Below are 18488 nucleotides of genomic sequence, written 5' to 3'. Positions count from 1 at the left end.
TCGCACGAGAAACTTCTAGAACGATTCCTGGCAGAAACTTTTTACGGTGACTGCCATTTGAACTGTCATTTCTTCGCAACTGCGTACTGCGATCGAAGAAAAAATGGTTTCTCGAGCGATTCAGCCAAGGAATTTCCCATGCATCAAGATAGGCCGAGAAATTCCTTCTGATCTGCAAACAGTTCTTAAATCTGCATTGGCTGGTAATCTGTTTCTTACGAAATTTACGACGCTGTTGCATTTTTAGTACTTTAATTTTTAATAACACAATTCGCCTTATACGGCCCTACAAAGAATCGACTATATCTGCCTTGCAGATCTTACCACAAACGAAGATATAAATTCGTCTGTGGTCTTACCGCCTTTAAGGTGAATATATAACGAAGCCACACCTCAGATTTTCAAGAGCACAAATCTGAAGAACCGAATGTCAGTTTGCCCTGAAAAGTTGATCGATTGGTCACCACCAGCGGGCTACCAATCGATCAACTTTTCAGCACAAACCGTCTTACGGTTCTTCAAATCTGTGCTCTTAAAAATTTGAGGTGTGGCTTCGTTATATATTCACCTTAACGGCATTTCCACCTTCAACGGTTTTTTTCGCCTTCAACAGCTTTTCACTCTCCGACGGATCTTTCCGCCATCGACAGTTTTTCGCCTTAGTCGGCTCTTCTGCCTATAACATTTTTCCTGCTTTCGAAAAATCTTTCCGCCTTCAACGGCTTTTCTATCTGTAATCCTTTCCGCCTTTTACGGCTATTTCAAGAATGTCGCCTTCATTAGCTTTTATCGCCTTCACTGGCTTTTAACAGCAACGGCAAAATTTGATTTCAAAATATTGTTTCACCTCTACGCCTTCCTCGGCCATCCGGTTAACAAATCAATACTTCATTCATCATTCAGCATTTAAGTCTAGATTTAGGACAACAACCCCATTCAACGAGTATCAATATCACAATCAACAAAACTTAGATTTTCTTCACAGTTCTTTATTTCTTTATCTTACAATAGTGATTGTCATCGATTTGAACTAAACAATACCGATCACCATCAAAATCTCTCACAGGTTGATCATTGTCATTATTCGAAGGTACAAATCTGTACAAATAGATTGTTTGATTCATATTGAACAGTTAGTACACAATATTTACCTTTTTGATTCCAATGTTGAAATTCAATCACAAGTCATCACCTGGAGGTCATCACCACTCTGCATGCACCACACACACCACTCATCTCTTTCTTCTTTTTCCAAAGACAACACTTCCCGAGCCGAAATTAAACTAATTTCACATGCACTGTTCTCGTCGCCAATGTGAGAATCTTTCTCTGTAATGATTATTCAACAACTGTATTCATTATTTGTATATACTTTATTACCGATACTTCAATATTACATACAATGATTCACACTTCAGACAACAATAACAACATCTCCACATATATCTCTGTCATATATGACAGATACTCAATGTAAACATACACGCTAAACGTAATAGCACAGACAAACAGACGTAACACTCTTCAAAACAGCTTGGCACATGCATTTAACGATCAATTCAAATTTCATTTGATTTGCGCGATCCTTCCACCAGAGGTGCTAGTGTTCAATCGCTTTGACGTTTGCCAGTGTACACGTTGCTGAATGATGCAAACGAAAATTACAGGCGTTTTGTGTAGTAGTGTGCGTGTTAGCAAACGTCAAATCGAAATCCATCATGGTCGACAATGTCTCGCGCGGTTATACCAACAGGTGGCAGTGTGCTCATAAAAAAGACACCGGGCAAAAGTTTTTGATGAATTTCCTTTAAGAGTTACGTCTGTTTGTCTGTGGTAATAGAGTAATACAATAATTTATTATGTGCATACCACAAGGTACCACAGTTTGCTCCAATTGTGTTGTTAAATTAATCAAATTACAATACGCTTGTTGTTCTTTGAGCAAATACATCTCATTTTCTGAGCAGGAAAATCCGAAGGTGCACTTGTGAAATAATTCATAGGGGGTGATACACAAATTATGTCACGCAAAAATTTACCTTTTTCAACCCCCCCTCCCCCCTATGTCACACTTTTTGCACAGACAAACAGACGTAACACTTGCGAAATTTCCATCGACCACGCTTTTAACGATCATTTTAAATTTTCATAGTTTTGGCACAGACAAACAGACGTAACACTTGCGAAACTTCCATCGACCATGCTTTTAACGATCATTTTAAATTTTCATAGTTTTGGCTTTCACAACCAGAGGCGTGCGCATCGTTTTTCTATGCGTTTGACGTTTCACACTAGCGCCTTCTGTTGACGATATTGCACAACACGGTGATTCTTGCAACTTTTCCACCAGGTGATGGCAGTGTGAACTGGGCGATGGATTTCCATGAAAATCGTTCAAGGTGTTACGTCTGTTTGTCTGTGGTTTTGGCTTTCACAACCAGAGGCGCGCGCATCGTTTTTCTATGCGTTTGACGTTTCACACTAGCGCCTTCTGTTGACGATATTGCAAAACACGGTGATTCTTGCAACTTTTCCACCAGGTGATGGCAGTGTGAACTGGGCGATGGATTTCCATGAAAATCGTTCAAGGTGTTACGTCTGTTTGTCTGTGCTTTTTGTATGGGACCTCAATTTTTTTTGTATGGGTTGTCACGCTCTGCAAAACCCCCCCCTCCCCCCTACAAGCGTGACGTAATTTGTGTACGGCCCCTAGGTTAGCGCCAAGGGGCCAGACACGTACAATTCTTGCCTTAGTATATTATAGTATACTGAAATGGGTCCACCCCATTACCCCGAACGCCATTACCCCGAACGCCACTACCCCGAAAGCCATTACCCCGAATAGGCCACTACCCCGAAAGCCCTTTCCCCGAAAGCCATTACCCCGAAAGCCCCTACCCCGAAAGGGCCATTACCCCGAATCGTTCAGGAGATCACCAAAAAAGTGGTGACCGATTAGAAGTTGATGAGGGTGATTATAAGTTAGAAAAGGGTAATCAGTAACTAGTGTAGGTATGAATACTCTTCTCCATCCTATGCCCCTATGTTAATTCTATTTTTAAACAGACGATTTAGGTACCGAATTTTTCCGTTTTCTTTTTGTAACGAGTAAAAAAAAAATATAAAAATAAAACACAAATCAAATAGCTCTTATTTACTTCATTTTAGATAGCATGACAATGGGAACACAAGATAGGTTCCGTTTCCCTTAGGTTTCCGTAAACGAAAGCAGCAAACGCAATGAAATTAAGAAGACAAGTAAAGACAAATTTGTTTCCATATTTTAAACTAGCTGCTCTTTTGAACTTATAGCCACAGACAAACAGACGTAACACTTGCGAAATTTCCATCGACCACGCTTTTAACGATCATTTTAAATTTTCATAGTTTTGGCTTTCACAACCAGAGGCGCGCGCATCGTTTTTCTATGCGTTTGACGTTTCACACTAGCGCCTTCTGTTGATGATATTGCACAACACGGTGATTCTTGCAACTTTTTCACCAGGTGATGACAGTGTGAACTGGGCGATGGATTTCCATGAAAATCGTTCAAGGTGTTACGTCTGTTTGTCTGTGTTATAGCTATGGCTATAAAAACTACAAGTATTTCAAACTGACTTTTTTCCTTCTTTTAAAAGTTGGTTGGCCTCAAGCACGATTGTAACTGGTGGCAAACGATTGTGCTGGCTATCAACACTTCTTTAAATATTTGCCTTCTTTTGAAAATAGGCTGTTATTTTGAGTTTGCAGTTTCCAACCGTGTACTATTGCAGAGTTGTTTGGTAGCCAAACTGTTAATTTCTTTATAGAAATGTTTCCTTCTTTTCATCAGAAGCTGTTCTTTCGAGTTTGAGTGTTACGTAGTTTATTTGCAGACGAATAACTAACTCCATAGCGGATTTGTTCTTCTTTGAATAATAGGCTGTTCTTTCAAGTAAAATTGTTCAGAATTGACTTGCGGCCAAACTGGCAACTAGATTTCTTTTGATTTTGATGATCAGTTTCCAGAACATCAAGGCCTAAAATTGTTTTCTGAATATTTTTTTCAAGATTGTAGTACTGGACTGGATTTCAGATATTCAGTTCAGTTCAGTTCAGTTTAGCAAGGTAGATCTAGCATCGTTGGACCAAATTAACTATTTTTTTTTTTTCTGGCGACTAAACTGTAGCTTTTCTTTTCATGAAAGGCTGTTCTTCTAGCTGCACTTATATAATTTACTGGGAGTGAAAGCTGCTTACTGTATATGAGATTTGCCCTTCTTTAATTTATAGGCTGTTCATTCAAGTTACGTCGATGGTTTGAACGACACCTCATGCAAACCAACGGGGTTCATTTTTTAATTTGAACTTCTAGTAACCCTGCGGGCATCAAAAAACACACTGATGGCAACCCTTTTTGCTGTTTTGTTTTGATTCTGCGTTCCGTTTCACCCCGTTCCATGAGCAGAATGACGTTTGAACCGTTTTTAGTTTGAACGATGTGCAGATTAGAGGGGGTCAAATTAAAAAGTGTTCAGATTAGATGAGGTCAAACAAACGGGGGTAGACGGTATATTGTTACAGAGTTGTTTGGTGGCCATGTTGCCCTTTGCAGATTTATGTATAGGGGGCGTGCATAAACTATGTAAGTAGGAGAGGGTCTATCCAAATTCTAAGCTCTATACAAATTTACAAATTTTTGTATGAACAAATCGTTGACTTCGTGGCCGAGCGGTTAGCGGCGTTAGTCGTTTAGGTATCTCGCATGCCTCGGAGTGAGGGTTCGATTCCCGCTCCGGTCGAGGAAAACTTTTCGTCAAAACAGAAAATACTCCACTGGGCCACTGAGTGTTATTATACGTGTTGTCCATTGTCTAATGTTAGTAATGTACAGTCTGTGCGGCCTCTGGCCGAAGACGGTTTTAAAATTGTACGATGAGGAGGGGGAGAGGACCAAGGTGACCAAAATTCGGTCTACGTAGTTTATGAATGGTCCCATAGGAGATTTGCCCTTCCCTAATTTATATGCTGTTCTTTCTCTTTATATCCTTGCAGACCTTATTGGCGGCCAACCAATCAATCACATTTTTTCACATTTAAGGAATGTTTTTTTAAGTTACACTGTTATTGAGTTTTATTACCAAATCGTCTGTTCTTCCCTGGCCTATTTTGCAATTGGCTTCTTTAGCGGTGTTGAGATTATTCCATATTCGGAATCTGCATGCCAAACTGGGCCGAAATCCAAATTTTCATGAATTTTGGTGCCCGGGAACCTATTTAAAAATCAATTTGAACTTTGTATGGGAGCGATTTGTCGGAACACCCCTCGTCGCATTTTGTACTGGGCGGAGCTGTCAAGCAGTTGCTCAGCTGTCAAAAGGTGATTTCAAAAAATCTCTTTGAAATTGATTTTAGTCACCAAAATAAAGTTCTAAAAATCTGAAAAAAATCATAGTGGCTCAGAAAAAGATGCTCTTTCGTATGAAATCGCAAAAACAATACATTTTTCTAAATTTAAAAACCCAATTTGTATTATGTGATCTCGCCTAATGATCATTAGACTTATTAGTGATACTTTGGCCAAATGTCTTTTCGGCCTAATGAGCCAATCAGCCAATATCGATAGCCAGTATTTGAAGGACCTTTGCTGACAGCTCTATCTCATACAAGATCATCTCTAATACGTATTATTCCATTATTTTGTTTTAAGGTTATTCTTTACAATGATATCTTCTGGTATTAAAGCTGTCAGTAATGTTATTAAATTAATAAAAATATAAAATACCCATCATCAGAATAACCCATCTAAAAATATGCTTTCGGGGTAATGGCGTTCGGGGTAGTGGCCTATTCGGGGTAGTGGCGTTCGGGGTAATGGCCCATTCGGGGTTACGGCTTTCGGGGTAATGGCCTATTCGGGGTAATGGCTTTTGGGGTAATGGCGTTCGGGGTAATGGCGTTCGGGGTAGTGGCATTCGGGGTAATGGGGTAGAACCACTGAAATAAATTAGTGCATCGTAGCAAACTCTGCGGCCGATTTTTTCGATAAACAATGTTTGTTTTCTGAGTCATCTGTCATAGCCTTGATTTCAGCCAGTACGATTACTTTGATGGTAAAACCACAGACAAACAGACGTAACACCTTGAACGATTTTCATGGAAATCCATCGCCCAGTTCACACTACCATCACCTGGTGGAAAAGTTGCACGAATCACTGTGTTGTGCAATATCGTCAACAGAAGGCGCTAGTGTGAAACGTCAAACGCATAGAAAAACGATGCGCGCGCCTCTGGTTGTGGAAGCCACAACTGTGAAAATTCAAAATGATCGTTAAAAGCGTGGTCGATGGAAATTTCGCAAGTGTTACGTCTGTCTGTGGTAAAACATTAATATACAAAAATATACATTAATATATTATTATACCGCACATATACTAATATACCACAGACAAACAGACGTAACACTTGCGAAATTTCCATCGACCACGCTTTTAACGATCATTTTAAACTTTCATAGTCGTGGCTTTCACAACCAGAGGCGCGCGCATCGTTTTTCTATGCGTTTGACGTTTCACACTAGCGCCTTCTGTTGACGATATGGCACAACACGGTGATTCGTGCAACTTTTCCACCAGGTGATGGTAGTGTGAACTGGGCGATGGATTTTCATGAAAATCGTTCAAGGTGTTACGTCTGTTTGTCTGTGAATATACTTTGAATACACTCATTATGCTAATACGTGTCTAGCCCCTTGGTTAGCGCCATCATGGCGTCGAAACGAGTTTTTAGGTGGGAAAGTCACCGTCAATGTCGCTACTGTGCTTATTTTTTTCTCTTTACACAACGTTTTTAGGAAATTTTGCTCGTTCATCTGTTCTCTGTGGATAGACGTCCGTTCTCTGTGATTAAACGTACGAGCGGAGGTCTTCTATTGACTTTGCACCATTTTCGCTCTTGATGTTCTTGCAACGTATAATAATTGGTTTGAAAACCAACGCATGAAGAAAAACTAATTCAAATTGGAAAATAACGAGTCAAAAATTGCATATTTTTTTTGTATTTTGGGTTGGAAATGCTCTAATAAAGCAAGTCCGTTTAGCGCCACCTCGATTTCATCGCTTGCGGCTTGTGATACTGATTTCCACCGCGCCGGTTCCACCCTATTGTGACGCTTAGTGATGCTCAACCTGTTCTAACTGTCAAAATCACGCTGCGGAGCGGACCGGGCGCAAAACTTCAGCAGTTGTTTACATAATTTTGTTGTAGAAAATTTAGTTATTTTTAAGTTTTGTACAGTTGTTAGCTTTAAAAATTACTCAAAGGTAAGTATTTCAGCTTTCACGTATGTTGGAGTATTATACTCATCATTATCCTACAGGGAAATGATCAAATCGCTGCGCTTCGTTGTCCGGTGCTCGCCCATCCTCAGGCAACCAGTTCTCGGACCGGTGAAAAATTTGCACATCACACCTCTCAACCAGGCGGGACATTCCAAGTGGCAAAACATCCGACACATAAAGGCATTGAATGATGGTCGGAAGTCCGTCCTGTTCATCAAGTTGTCGCGTCAAATCCGACTGGCCATCCAAGCGGGCGGAGCCAATCCGGCCGTAAACAATACCCTCCGGGCGGCCATAGACGAGGCACTGAAGAAGAACATGCCCAACTCGACGATCCAGGGCATTCTGAAGAAAGCCAGTCAGTCGTCGTCGCAGCTGAAGAAGTTTACCGTAGAAATTAAGGCGTTCGATCAAATCAACGTGATTTGTGTGCTCTACACGGATCGGTTCACGCAGATCAAGATGGAAATTGCTACCCTGTTGAGAAAGAATTTGTAAGTTTGGTGTAGGGTTTCCTATAACATTCCTTTATATCATTTTCCCAATGTTTCAGTTCCATGTTCAACGACGTGAAACACTTGTTCGATGAGCAGGGTTACATTGAGGCCATACTGAAGACGGAGGCCTCTGCGGATGAGTTACTATCGGTGTGCACCGAGCATGCCATCGAAGTGGGTGCCGAAGACGTCGAAATCATGAGCGAAGACTCTAAATTGCTTAGGGTTGGTATCTATTGAATCAGTTGGTGCAATCAAAACTTAATTCCCCAAAATTACACATTTCAGTTCATCTGTGATCCGACCCAGATTGATAGGGTAAAAACGCAACTGGAAAAGTTAGGATATTCAATTGAGCACAATGAGCATGCATTTTTCCCAAAGAGCACAATCAAGTTAAACCCGGATGCGACGGAAGCGTACGAGAAGCTGAAGGAAAAGTTGAAAGCAGTCGACGGAGTGGAAGACATCTACGATAATGTAGAAGTGGTCTATTAGTGTTTGCTGCAACAAAGGGATGTTGAAATAGTTGTTAATGGGCTACAGTTAATTTATATCACATCCCTCAGAAGTCAACTTTGAAGCTGAGTTCGGATGGATTCAAATTATGATTGGCATTGTGGTTTGTGAGCATTGATTCGCGAGTGGCCAAAAAAACACTGACAGCGAGAGGTAAGTTGAAACAGTTTTAGTTTTCCATGTATCAGCTGCTAGAGCATTTCACTTAATTTCAGATGAGCTCAAGTAACTCAGACTTTGTTGGATACGATATTTTCAAGACTATGAAAAAAACGTTTATCCATTTTATTTAATGCAATTGTTAAGCAACAAAACAATCAATTTACTATTTATTACGTTAGTATTATCATTAACAATGAGCGAGTCGCACAAATTCGTAGGTGGTACAGTCTTAGACCGCTGTTATGAGGGTTGCCTCCTTCCCGTCCGAACCAAAGCACAAAGATTTGGGACTAATCTCTGACTCTTAGACAAGACTTACGCAATCCTCCAATGGTCGAGCACTGTCCTGGCCACGTCCTTGCGACTGCTGAGGAATGGGAACGGATGGTTAGTTTTGGACACCTATGAAACATGTAGACAACTCTACGATCTCTCAGGTCTAGGTGTCACGGGAATTTGGGTGTTGTTAGTGGAAGGGTAAACTCCAAAGGATACGCTTGGTTAACGTTCAGGCACACCATTGTTAGACTGCTTCGAATCAGTTGTCTGCCCAATTCCTGGTTTCCTCGTCATCTTGTTGGCATATGGTTGAATTACTAGATTTTTCGGTTGATAATCCGAAATATAAAATAATATTAACATCGTACGTCAAATAAGCTACATATTAGTGATACGCTCGCCACAGTTACATATTTTAAAAATATTATTTATATCGTACGATACATTTTCCTGAATCCTGCTGAAATAAAATGTTAAGGCCGGACGGGACGGTTGCTGAATCGTCCGCCATTGCTCTGTTGTTAAAAAGATGCAAATCTCAACTTCTACTTCATATTTTCGACTAGAAATTTGATCGTTCATTTGCTCACTTTCGGTGCACAACCGACTAAAGTTTCAGCTACGTCAGTGCAGTAGAAATTTACATTTCCGTCTTCAAAATCGCGAGGCAAATTGTTAGAAAGAGAGGAAAGATAGCAAAAAATACACGTCGTCCCGTGCGGCCTTAATTAGCAGTACATTGAAACACAAATACTACAAAACACAAGCAAAAGAGCATCAAACTTTGGTCTTGGAATATTTAAAAATACGGTAAATATCAAGATCAAAATTTGATTTGGTAGATCTACCAACCCGGTTACCCTAGGTGCAAAGAGTACTCCAGAGGCAATTTCTACTAAACCATTTTGTCAGATGATTGAACTTTTTAACAATTGAGCAGAAGTTGGTGAGTGATCCCATATTAAGCCTTCCATAGTTTGCATAACTGATTTGTGGATGACCTCTTGGCGAACCGCATCTGCTGTTTCTAGTCCGGCATTAATTAACAATGTTAATTCACTTTTATAATTAAGCTCATTCCTAACAATTACCGTGGCATCACCTGATTCCAATCACTTTTTTTCGGTCCCTAACTCCGTTCACACCATTTGTTTTCCATGGTGTGAACGGAATTAGGAACTAAAAAAACATTATTGCAATTAGGGAATGTCACGGTACTAGAGTAGCTAACAAGTGTTTTAGCAGCATTAGATGATAACTACTAGAAAACTAAACTTAAAGTTTACAAAAGTTTCGAAACTAGCAAGACGAGCTAAGTCCTATTAGGGTTCATTCAAATATTACGTAACGCAATGGGGGGAGGGAGAAGGTTTAGCGCTGTGTTACGCTTCATACAAAATGTCAAAATCTTCCATATAAAATTTGTTACGTGTGGAAGAAAGGGGGTCTAAAATAGGCAAATTTTGCATTAGGTAATAATTGAAAGAACCCTTAGTTATTGTACCTATTACAAACTCACCTTTTGATAGATAGGTATATCTCTGTGACCTTTCAGTGCCGACTGTTTGGCTCGTAATATCTAGATTCTCAGAACAAGTAATAAGTGGATTTTTAAACAATTGCATTGCAGAACACCATCGAGCTACCTAGAAATAGCAGCACGTAATTGAGGGGGTTAGAAGCAAGGGGTGTAAGTGACAAAAGGCTTAAAGTTTTTAACAAAAATTTTATCCCATACAAAATGTATGAGTTTCAAAATCAACCCAATTTTCGTCGATTTATTGTATTTAATTTCAATCATCTTATATACTCAGCTCAAAATCGATAAAAAGGTTACTGGCATCTGAACCCCTCCATTGATCAACGAAGTACACAGCGCCGGAAAGACTTTGATCATATTTCATTGCCAAAAAAGCGTTTCCAAGAAAGATACGCGAACAAAAGTTATTGCAAATAGACCACGTCCGCATGGAAATCAGCTCTACTTATCGCGCCTTCCAGTGCAATGTTGAACAATAAGTTCGAAAGAGCATCACTCTGCTTCAATCGTCTTAGGGGTTATTTCTCCACCATGGACTAAGCGTTAAACCAGGTTAAACATGTATGGTTTAACCCTTCAGGACGCGCGCCGTTGTAAAAAGTACAACACTACCAAAAAATTTCGCACGTCGTATACAACGCGAACGCGGTGCAGTTTTGGCATCAAACAGGCGCGCGTCCTGAAAGGTTAAACTGTGGTAAAGAAATAGACCCTGTAATGCTATGAACAAGGACGAAATTTCATCTACAACCCGTTCACTTTATTACGATCCGTCAAGCGTCGCATGAATCCGCCTAATTTAGCTTTGCCGGAAAACCATGCTCGATCATAATCTACCATACCCCATCGTTTCTATATTCACTGAATCAAAAACCTCCATGAAATCAATAGACAGATGATAAGTCTGCAAGTTGCACAGGTTGTAACAGGTATCAGTAGGTCGGCGTGAATCCAACGCCCACCTCACCCCTCGTTCTTCCTCGGTCCTTAGATGCCCACTTCCAACACTCTCTGATTGTGCATTCGAATAACAGTTCGACTGAAGAGATCCATCGCATTCTATGCATGCGATGGATCTCTTCAGTCGAGTCAAGTAGGTACAAGACACTGATGACGACCTTACAGTTGAGGTCGAAATACGTATCTGTGAAGGATGCAAAGTCTTAAGGGGATTGAAAACAGCAATTGAATTTGCAAAGATTTATATTCACTTGCTATTATCTCAGTTCAGAAGCATGCTATCAAAAAACAATGTGTGGATGAATTGAACCTTGTAGTTTTATCTGAAAGTTTGCCGAATAGTATTGGGGTCGCACACGCATACCAAAATCGTGAGCGAGCTGTGAAGGCAACTCTCTGTTATAACAGATGACATGCGGTAAAATCATCAAACCCTTCGAAGGGGTTCTCAAAGAAGAATGAGAGTCAGAGTAGGTCTCAGCATGTATAATTAATCAATAAAAGTTAGTTCTGATTTGACTACAAACTCACTCGGTCGTCTACATGATTTATCTCCGTAAAGAATGTCTTTTGATCCTATTTTAATTGGATATAACAGTGTCGACGAGGTGAAATGGATTTTCATCAGCTTTTCTATCTTTTTATGTTTCACGACCGTTGTTCGCTTTGGCAAACTTTTGGCGTGATTTTTGCTGGAAAAGTATGATTTTTTATGTTTTTGGTGACATTTGCGTGCTTGGAAATTTTGTCGAGCCATGTTTTTTTTGTGATTTTTAGTTTGTGCAATTGTATGTGGTCGGTACTAAATATGGTGTAGTGTTTATTGAATTGAAATACGTATATTGATTTGTGTGATTTATTTAGTTGTTTTTATTTTTCAATTATTTTTTACAACCGCCGGTATTATATGCTTTTGGTGTAATTTGTTATGGTTGATTTTGATCACAGTTGTAGAGGAGTTCAGTGGTTTTTGTCGCACACATCAAGTAATGCGTAAAAGTTTAGTGCATGAAAAATCATCCAACAGCACCTATAGTAAGTTTTTCCTTTTGGTGCAGCACGGCGTAAAATCGCTTTTATTATTTTTCTTTTTGCTCATCATTTTGTTCTGTAAGATTTTGTTTTAATCATCAAGTCTGAATTTTCGTTTTATTAATCTTACTGTAGACTACGACTACCTTTTGTTTTCCTCCATTTCATTTGCACATTTTTTTTGACCATTTTTATTTTATCCCACCACTCAAGAGGCACTTTGAATCACCAGTGTTGCTTTCTACCCTGAGAGGAGAGTTCTACCGAACCACGCACACCACTTTATTCATCTTTACAAATAGATATCTTTTTTTCTGGTGTGCTTGTGTAGTAAGTGAATGTGGCTGGAAAAGATGAACAAAAGCGCAAAGATTACTCGATGGTGTAAGTTTTGTTGTATTTACATGGATGGCAGTATTTTGTGTTTAGCCTGATAGTGATGTGTGGCGTTATTTTTGTCATTTTGTGGAGGAATCGATATGTTCACCAGTTTATACTTATTTTTGTACATGCTAGAAGATTTTGGTTTTTGTGCTGCCATTAAACGCCAAAAAATCGGCTATACACCGATTACAACCAATAACAATCGATGACATGTCAGCCGATTTGATGCAGTTTGTTTTTGTGCAGTCTAGTGCGCATGGATGCATATTTTTCCCCGACTACGTTTGGCGTAGGACTACGCCTGTGTGTTTTTGACCAGAGTTTCTGTAGTGGACTTCAGGCTGCTGACTTTCGCAGCAATTCTTCAAGGCGGTACATCGTGTTAACAACTTACTACAAACGAATGAGGAAGTCATGTCTGGAGACATTGTGAGCGGTCTACAAGGAATATCGCAGCAGAAACCAGTTGTCGCCAAATACGTGATTTAAGTATTGAATATATCACTGTATGTAGATGCCTTTTAAGATAGTCCTTTTTAAGATAGTTTAGGCCATTATTCAGTTCAGTGTTTAGTGTATTGAATATTCGATTTTTAAAGTAGATACATAACTCGAATGTTTAGGTTATGCATGCATATCATATTGATAATGCGTTCTGATGTTTTAAAGAAAATGTAATTGTAAATGTAATGTAATGATTAGGATTGTATGAAATTTAAACTAAAGGGGAAAGGAATTGTTATAACAGATGACATGCGGTAAAATCATCAAACCCTTCGAAGGGGTTCTCAAAGAAGAATGAGAGTCAGAGTAGGTCTCAGCATGTATAATTAATCAATAAAAGTTAGTTCTGATTTGACTACAAACTCACTCGGTCGTCTACATGATTTATCTCCGTAAAGAATGTCTTTTGATCCTATTTTAATTGGATATAACACTCTCCACGCGGTGAATGTAAATTACATTCACGCCGTGGAGAGTTGCGTTTGCTGCCTTCTGTTGACTTAATTATTGATTCTACACTAATATACTCTTCTGCAAAGTTTCAGGTAAAACAAAAATGAAAAAGTGTTCCATACATTATTGATTTTTGTTGCGATGTTTCTAAAGCGAGTTAATAGCAAGTGAATGTAAATGATTGCAAATGAATGATCCCATCCTTGATTAAAAAGAACAGTACTTAACTTCCTTTTTAACTTTATGTAACTTTTTTATAAGATGCATCTTATGTAGGGGGCATCCATATTCGACAATAGTTATTTATGTAACATGTTGCAAAAAGTTGTTTTTTTTTTTCAAAACGAGTCGTATCCAACGAGGCTTAACAATGATTCCAAGTGGGAATTGAAACGCACGCTTCTGAATTATTGCGCGTTGTTCATTATAGCCGCCAAAGCTCTTGAAAATTGATCAATAAATGTTAATCACTTTCTACGTTGTAGACGGCAGGGTGGCCAGCGAACCGGGAAAAAGCCGGGAATTCAGAAACACAGGGAAATATACGGGAATTCAGATTGTCACCGGGAAAAAAATGCATTTCATGGAATAATTTCACATCTCTCGATACAATTTTGTTTATAACAAACCTATTTTCTTTTAAAAACCTCCATGAGAAATCTGTTAAGTCCAGCATGTCGTTGGTTCAACAAAATTTGCATTTCATGATATTTTTATAAAAGAAGAGCCTGGTTGCAATATATTGAATTCATATGAATTGAAATAAAAGCTTAAATATTGATTGAGAAAGGATAATTTTCCAACAATCATCATTTTTTTTTTCTTTACCTTTTCTCAAGCACTTAATACCATTAAGTTACTTCAAACGATTTCTAAACACTACATTGTTTATTTCGCAGGGAACTATATTGAACTTATTAACGGATATCGAATTATGGACCGACGAATTCATCGAGTTATAAAAATAGCATATTATAGAAAATTGAGTTGTGGAGATTTGACTGTACTGTAAAAATATTGGAAGTTTTCTAATTACACCGTTTAGTGTAAATTTATTTTAGAAGACGGTCGGTGGCACAAAAATACATGTTGATTTTCATGAAATCTGACACATATTTTTGAATGAAAAACATGGCATCCCTGGGTCTGTTTTTCTTGTTAACGTTATATTGGTAGAAATAGTTTTCTTTACGTAGTGCGATGACTATGATTAAGGGCAGTGCCGGATTTAAGGGGGGGGGGGGGGGGGGGCAGGGCCCCGGTCCCCCACATTTTAGGGGCCCCCACAAAATTCAACTTCACGAAAAAAAATGTAAAGCAAGAAAAAAAAGTAGTGCAAGAAATATCTCTTGGTACGATTTTTGTCATAAGAACTTCGAATCACTGTCTACTGCAAGATGTATGTGATATGTTGTGATTCTTTTGCAAGTATTTGTCCATCTATTCATAAAATTTAAATTTTGCCTCCAAAATATATTAACATTTATTTTTGTTGAGTATTTGCTTAAGAAAAATCACCGGATATCCTGAAAAAAAAAATACAACTAAATTCTAGAGGAATTCCAAACCTCTATAAAGTACAGTTACAGAGTAATACAGTTTCTGCTTAATTTGTTTTTTTTTTTCTGTCTACTGTTTTTGAAAGCATTTTGAAGAATATTCTACAATGTTCTTGAAAGAATCAAAGGATTTTTTTTTTTCGAAATTTAGAATTATTTTTGGAACTCTTGTGTTTGATTTTATTTAGACAGCTTATGACTTACTCAAATCGGAGAACACCAAATCTGTTGAATCATTTTTTAGAGGAAATCTAGCATGAATTTAAGGCAGATTATTGTGAAAAGTTTCAGTCTTTCTTTTTGAGTAGAAAGATTTGCTCACTGAAATGAGGATGAATCCATGGCGAACTCCAAACGAAATGGATTGAGAAAATTTCAGTAGAAATTTGTAGAGAAAATGGTTAAAAACTTTCTGCTGTTTTCTGCTTAAAATTTTTACGAAATTTAAAAGAAAATTTTATTGAAAATAGAGTGAAAAATTCCTTCAGGAACTTATCATAAACTTCCTCCAAAATTTCTTTAGCATTTTCAATAAGAATATTCTCTGTGATACCAGAGTAATGTGGAAAATTCTTTTGAAAGGCCGCCAAAACCTTCCCTAACAGTCGCGTTAGAACAAGTTTTTGTTAAGTGTTCCTTATTTATGGTGATCGACCAGCAAGTTCTCCAGAGATAGCAGCAGAAATCCAATATAAATTTTCTTTGGATTTCACAAAAATGACACCATCGATAACGCTACAAATTTTACTCGAAATTTCTTGAACATTTCAGCTATAAATTCTTGTAGTTTCTCTATGAACTCTGGCTAGAATTTCGATTAAATCTGGGATCCAATGTGGCGAATGTACTCTTGAAAAGAATTGTTAACTTTATAGAATTATCATTACTTTCACGCTAGAATTTTAGGTCTGTTATAAATAATTCAATGGAAATTGACATTTCTCCTAGTTCTGCTTATTGTCAATCTTCCACAACTGCATCAATACCTTAAGTAACATATTTGCAAAAAAGATTAATAGTTTATAGTTTTTTTTCCATGTAATATGGGCAAAATTTATCTTCTTTATACAGGGCCCCCACAACGCTGTGGCCCCGGGCCCCCACATTTGTAAATCCGGCCCTGATTAAGGGTCACTTTCCACCAATAGTTTGAATACGTTTGATGAAGGCATGTGTGATAATATTGGCTTACATTCCTAACCTGAAGTTCTCAACATATGTTAAGAATCACAAACTAAATCTGATTTTTTTTTTCAATTATATTAATCTGAAGTATCTGTTAAATTTGAACACAAGTATCAACCATACACATACTGTACCATTTCTAGTGGAAATGACGTTTTGATGTTCACACTAAGGAGGAATGCAAGAATAAGGCAAGTGTACAGTTACACAAACGTACAGTTTTTACGGAAGCACATTTTGCCAATCATTAGGCTTAACCTAGTGGAAATTAGCACCAGAAATTGTAATTCTTTGAGAGATTCTTTTTGATTGTTATCAAAAATATCCTCTTGAAATTCCTCCAGGAGTTTATACTAAGAATGAAACGGATACTAGTTCTAAAATTTATCCGGGGTTTCGTTCAAAAGTTTGTACTAAAGTTATTCCAAAGTTTTTTATTCTGATATTCCTCCAGAAAGTACTTCTGAAATTTCTCCAAAAGTTTCTTCTGAAATTGGGGAGTTTCTCTTGGAAACTTGTCTTCTACATGAGTTTATTCTGAAAACCATCTATAACTTTGTTCGTGAAATCCTACAAGAGCTTCTGCGACTTTTGCTCCCTCCAAAATTCTTTGAAGTTACTCCAAGATTTCGTGCTGATATTCCTCCAAGAGTTTCTCTATGGAATCCACCAGGAGTGTATTCCGAAAATCCTCTAAAAGTCAGATCACGAAAAGAATGGATTTATTTTCGTAATCTGATTTTTTATTTATCAATAAAATATGTGTTTTCAATGATTATATGGACGTCAAAAAGGTTCTGCTGATCATTTCCACTAGGTTAAGCCTAAGAATTGGGAAGAAAAATTAGCTTCTGTAAAAATTGTAACACTTGTGTGACTATGAAAACACTTACACAGTTTTTAAATGAGCGTTTTTCTTCGCTATTGACAATTTTCGCTTTATTATATAGAAAGGATGGGAACACTCACTTGCAAAGAGTTACACTCACTTGCTGTTTTCTCAGCCCAGAAGCGTGCAATCAAAAAACGATGTATGGACGACTTTTGCCTTGTGGTTTTGTCTAAAAGTTTGCCGAATAGAGTAGGGGTCGCACACGCATGCCAAAATCGTGAGGGAGCTACGAAGGCAACTCTCCACGAGGTGAATGTAAATTTCACTCACCTCGTGGAGAGTCGTTTTCACCTCATAGTCACGATTTTGGTATGCGTGTGCGACCTCTACTCTATTCGGCAAACTTTGAGACAAAACCACATGGCAAAAGTCGCCCATACATCGTTTTTTGATTGCACGCTTCTGGGCTGAGAAAACAGCAATTGAGTGTAACTATTTGCAAGTGAGTGTTCCCATCCCTGTTATATAGTGTAACAATCGTGTAAATAATCTATGTCCAATGAATTCAATATAGTTTCCATTGCGAAGTGCTCGTGAACCGACAGGGAATGTTTTTTTAATTTAAGTAGGGTAAAAGCTCCCTTAGTGGAGGTAGTACCAATAGTGGTGGTACTGGCAATTTAGCATTTCCATCAAAAAGCTTACAGATGGCATTTTTAATGGATGTATCATACCTAATCAATAACATTAAGTCATTTATGTGTTCATTATTTGCCGAAAAACCATTTTTAAACAATTATTTTTCTTATTTTTTTTTGCTTCTTTGCACCTATAGTGGTAATAGTGTTCCTATAGTGGTGGGTTGTATAAAAATTCAATGGGATGTGCCACTATAGGAACCGTGTACCTATAATTGGTGCAAGTGATTTATTAGTAAAAACTTAAATAAACAAAGGTTTTTACAATTTTCCTAGCAAATTTAAGTGAAAAACTACCGATTAACGTTTTCAGAGTTTTCATTTTGTTGTATTATCTAACTTATTTAATTATTTTACTACAGGGAGCTACTTATAGCACCACTAATGGTACATTTACCCTAACAATAATATTGTTACGTCCTGGAGTTTGGGAAATATAAAAACCGCGAAAAATTTCAAAATTCCGGGAAAAAAAACCGGTAGAAAATCGGGAAATCAAAATCTGAAATTGGCTGGCCACCCTGTAGACGCTTGAAGCTTTCCGATTTTGCCAAAACGATAATAA

The 18488-nt window shown here is 38.1% G+C and overlaps 1 protein-coding gene and 1 long non-coding RNA gene across 2 annotated transcripts; both read left to right on the top strand.

Annotated features, from left to right (window-relative positions):
• Positions 1-7177: 7177 nt before the first annotated feature.
• Positions 7178-8347, top strand: LOC109425339 (probable transcriptional regulatory protein TTE1135). The gene is made up of 4 exons (XM_019700587.3): positions 7178-7301; positions 7358-7813; positions 7873-8041; positions 8105-8347. Exons 2-4 carry the CDS (start codon positions 7362-7364, stop codon positions 8312-8314), a joined length of 831 nt encoding a protein of 276 aa, XP_019556132.3. The 5' UTR covers positions 7178-7301; positions 7358-7361; the 3' UTR covers positions 8315-8347.
• Positions 8348-11678: 3331 nt separating this feature from the next.
• On the top strand, positions 11679-13562 carry LOC134285531 (uncharacterized). Its single transcript, XR_009996454.1, has 2 exons — positions 11679-11884; positions 12939-13562. It is a non-coding gene; the product is annotated as an uncharacterized LOC134285531 (long non-coding RNA).
• Positions 13563-18488: the final 4926 nt, after the last annotated feature.

Source organism: Aedes albopictus, chromosome 1 (genome assembly GCF_035046485.1).
Source record: "Aedes albopictus strain Foshan chromosome 1, AalbF5, whole genome shotgun sequence".
NCBI lineage: Eukaryota > Metazoa > Arthropoda > Insecta > Diptera > Culicidae > Aedes > Aedes albopictus.
The sequence above is the reverse complement of the archived record's forward strand: the minus strand, read 5'-3'. Positions and strand labels throughout refer to the sequence as shown.

Excerpts from the sequence above, each read along its gene's own strand:
- LOC109425339 (XM_019700587.3), top strand. The coding sequence starts at position 7,362 with ATGATCAAATCGCTGCGCTTCGTTGTCCGGTGCTCGCCCATCCTCAGG. Across the intron at positions 7,814-7,872 it reads ACCCTGTTGAGAAAGAATTT|TTCCATGTTCAACGACGTGA; the intron begins GTAAGTTTGGTG and ends CCAATGTTTCAG. Across the intron at positions 8,042-8,104 it reads AAGACTCTAAATTGCTTAGG|TTCATCTGTGATCCGACCCA; the intron begins GTTGGTATCTAT and ends TACACATTTCAG.